The following is a 4,044-nucleotide window of genomic DNA, read 5'->3' on the forward strand; positions in this document are numbered from 1 at the left end:
TCAAGTAGCCACAATTCTTCTGTTTACTTTCTTTCTCACTATTAACATTGTCGCTACGATGTCAGGAAATCCATTGTTATCCATTCATTACGATGGTGAAATAGTGTATGATGAAGAAGGTTCAATTGTCTTTAGATCGGGCCAACTGATAATTATCTATATGACACCGGAAGTCAACAGTTTAACCGCTTTGAAGAATGTGATATTGAATTCCGTCGGACAGCAGGAATCTAAAAAGGTGAAAAAAATTTACTACAGATATCCGATCGAGTTAGATGGCAATTTGTTTTATAAAAGGTATATTATTATAGTTGTGTTGTCTTTGTCTCTGTTACTTGTATATATATATCATACCATCGTTGTGAGCGATATTTCTGTTGTTTTGAATTAGGTGCCGGTTGCGTGACGACGAGGACGTACGGCTTATAAGGTCATGGCACAACCGATGGACCAATATTCATCTGTTGGAATTATACGTGTTTCTTGTTGACTTTGGTAGCCGAGAATCATCTGTAGATACTGTCGATGATAGTCCGACGAGTGGAGTTGTTAGACGAACTATCAGAAGGACGATGGTGGATCTAAATATGCCACTCGAGGGTAGTCAGGAGGGGTCTAATGTTGAAGTTCGTAACGTTGACTTAATGGATGACGGGCTTGAAAGTCATTACGGTTCTGCTATCAGAGATCCGATGATGGAGCAGTATGAAGTCAACCCCGATGATGGAGATGATGCTGAGAAAGAACCACCCGAAATCCTTGATGACGGTGAGGAGGAAGAGGAGATGAACTACTACGGTGACACAGATTGCTCTGACACGGCCTGTCATTTCTCGACCATATGACCGGCCAGATCATTTCACGAGGTTGAATCTCGATGCAATGACCTCGGACTGGTCGTTTACCCAAGGAGGTCCTGAAGAAGACCCAAGCAAGGATTTTGAGGTTGGACAACAATTTGGGAACAAGGAAGAAGTCATGTTGGCAGTTAAGCAGTACAGCATATTAAGGAGGGCTGCAGAGTATAAAATAGTAGAGAGTGACCATTGGAGGTATAATGCACGATGTATCCAGTTCGAACCAGGTTGTAATTGGAGCATACTTATATCATATCGCCAAAATCAAGAAAGGTGGGAGGTTAGGAGATACACTGGTCCTCATACTTGCATGCAAACTTCGATGGGGCAAGATCATCGTAGGTTGGATTCGAAAGTGATTGCACAACACATTTTCATGATGGTCAAGGCCGATCCAACAATCAGCATCAGGGTTCTACAAGGAGGTGTGGAGAATCACTTTGGTTACAAGGCGTCTGATAAACTACTATTTTATGGTTTATATTGTGCTCAATTGAGTGGTTTTTATCTATTCTTTACCCACTTCTTCATACTATTTGCATGGTTTTGTATTTGCCTTCCTAGTTATGAGCTTTGATTGAAAACATGCTTCTTTGGCTTTTATTTCCTTTTATGTAATCCTCTCTTATTACCATTAGATGCCTTGATATGTGTGTTAAGTGATTTCAGGAATTATACGGAAAGAATGGCTTAGAGGATGGAAATGAAGCATGCAAAAGTGGAAGGAATACAAGAAGTTGAAGGAACTGAAAAGCTGTCAGCCTGACCCTCTCGCACCAAAATGATCATAACTTGAGTTATAGAGATCCAAATGATGCGGTTCCACTTGCATTGGAAAGCTAACGTCCGGGGCTTCAATTTGATATATAATTCGCCATAGTGGCCATACAGATAGGTGACGCGAACGTACGCTCCACGCGGACGCGTCACATCTGCGAATCTCATTCCACGCAAACGCGTGGATGACGCCTCCGCGTCACTTTGCCGCAACCTATACGGACCAGATTTCACAATCAGCGATTTCTGGGCCATTTCTGACCCAGTTTTCGGCCTAGAGAGCACAGATTAGAGGCTATAAAGTGGGGGAATGCATCCATTCATAATTATGCTTTCATAATTCACAATTTTAGGTTTTAGATGTAGTTTTTAGAGGGAAAGGCTCTCTCCTCTCTCTTAGGATTTAGGATTAGGATTTTTAGAAATTAGGATTTATCTCATCTTCATATCAGGTTCAATATCCTTTATTTTGACTTCTCTTCTACTTTGAGATACTTTAATGCTTTTATTTGTATTTAATTTATGTTGCCCAATTGGCTTATGAACTTTTCCATGTTAGATTTTACTGCTTTGAATGAATGTTACTTGAGGTATTCCAGATATTTATGATTTCAATTTAGCTTTCCACATTATTGGCTTTAATTGATTAACTGGAAGCTCTTGAGTTATCAACTATTCATGATTGATTGTTATGTCAGCTAATTAACTGGAATTCCACTAACTCTAGTCTTTCCTTAGGATTTGGCTAGAACTTGGGAAATCCAACCAATTGGTTCACTTGACTTTCCCTTGCTTACGCAAAGGTTAACTAAGTGGGATTAACTTCCATTCTTATAGGAGTAACTAGGATAGGACTTCCGAATTTTCATATCTTGCCAAGAGTTATTTTATAGTTAATTATTTATTTTATTTGTCCTTTAATTTACTTGTTCCCCACTTTCAAAACCCCAATTTACAAAACCCATAACCAATAATAAGAACATACCACCCTGCAATTCCTTGAGAAGACAACTCGAGGTTTGAATACTCGGTTATCAATTTTAAAAGGGTTTGTTACTTGTGACAACCAAAACGTTTGTAAGAAAGGTTGATTGCTTGGTTTAGTAACTATACTTACAACGAGAGTTTACTATAACTTCTAAACCATCAATCTTCAATTCTTCAACGTCGTACAGAAAGGTTTGGCTTACAAAACAGAGAGCCATCGCTAAAATATATGGCGATTGGGAGGAGTCATACAACTAGCTTCCTCGGTGGTTATTCGCTATGCCAGCACAGCCGAACCCCACGACAACCGGCCACACGCATCAAGATCCTCCACCAGGGGAAGCCACCTGATATGCACCCGAGAGTCAAATGCATCTGGAAAGAGGATACCCCCTATCAACTGCATGATGTATCCTTTCGTGTACCTCATCAGGCGCTCCTCTGAGGCATCCTGCTCCAGCTCTCCACAAACCATGTTGTAGAACCAAGTGAGTTTCACAGTCCACTTCGTCTGTGACTGTCTGTTCTCTGGGATGGGAACAACACCCAGAATCTGCTCACATAACTCCTCAATAGTCCGTCCCTGATGGTGCTACTCCCACCCACCTATGCATCCACTCACAGGATCACCGTCAATCCTGAGTCCCAACTGATAGGCCACGTCCTGCAGAGTTTTAGTCATCTTCCCGCGCGATAAATGAAATGTATGGGACTCAGGCCTCCACCTCTCTATCAACGCCAAGGCAAGCGACTAGTCGTGCTTAAACTCCACCATATAAGCCACGTACTCAAACCCGGCTCATCTCAGATATGGCCTAATCTTCTCTAGCGACCGTGTCATTAGATTCCATCTGGTGCGCAAGATCCGAGGCGCCTACCAAACGGAAAAAAATAAATTAATAAAAAAAGGTACCGTGAAGAAATATAACAGCAAGTTCACTTTTTATTCAATACAGTAAAATTAAAAAAAAAAGTTAAAAAATCATACCACTCGATCAAGCCTCCCATCAATGAGCTCAGCATGATCCAATCTATACATCTCATGCTCATAATATAATCCAATAACTGATGCTTCATCGAAACATAATCTAGTAAAATAAAATCACACACTACATTACTAAAAAAATTAACTAAATGAAAAATAGCTTATAACCCTACTAATTTTAAGTTTACCTTAGTTAACTGACGTCGTCATGTAACTAATTATTTTATAACTAACTCAACTTTAAATTTTATTACTCACGTTACTTTCTTATCTAAGTTAACCTAATTAATTATTCCACTAATTACCTTCTAATTCACAACGCAAGCTAATAACTCAGACTAAATTAACTAATGATATACTTTCTTATATTCATTAGCATGTTTGTAGTCAATAAATAGTAACTATACTAAAAAACGGTAACATAAAATAATCTACACC

General features: G+C 39.5%; 1 protein-coding gene across 1 annotated transcript; it reads right to left on the reverse strand.

Moving 5' to 3' along the window:
* Positions 1-2,898: 2,898 nt before the first annotated feature.
* On the reverse strand, positions 2,899-3,303 carry LOC112803819 (protein MAIN-LIKE 1-like). Its single transcript, XM_025847277.1, has 2 exons — positions 3,244-3,303; positions 2,899-3,174 (listed from the first exon to the last, which is right to left on the reverse strand). Exons 1-2 carry the CDS (start codon positions 3,301-3,303, stop codon positions 2,899-2,901), a joined length of 336 nt encoding a protein of 111 aa, XP_025703062.1.
* Positions 3,304-4,044: the final 741 nt, after the last annotated feature.

Source organism: Arachis hypogaea, chromosome 5, assembly GCF_003086295.3.
Source record: "Arachis hypogaea cultivar Tifrunner chromosome 5, arahy.Tifrunner.gnm2.J5K5, whole genome shotgun sequence".
Classification (NCBI taxonomy): domain Eukaryota; kingdom Viridiplantae; phylum Streptophyta; class Magnoliopsida; order Fabales; family Fabaceae; genus Arachis; species Arachis hypogaea.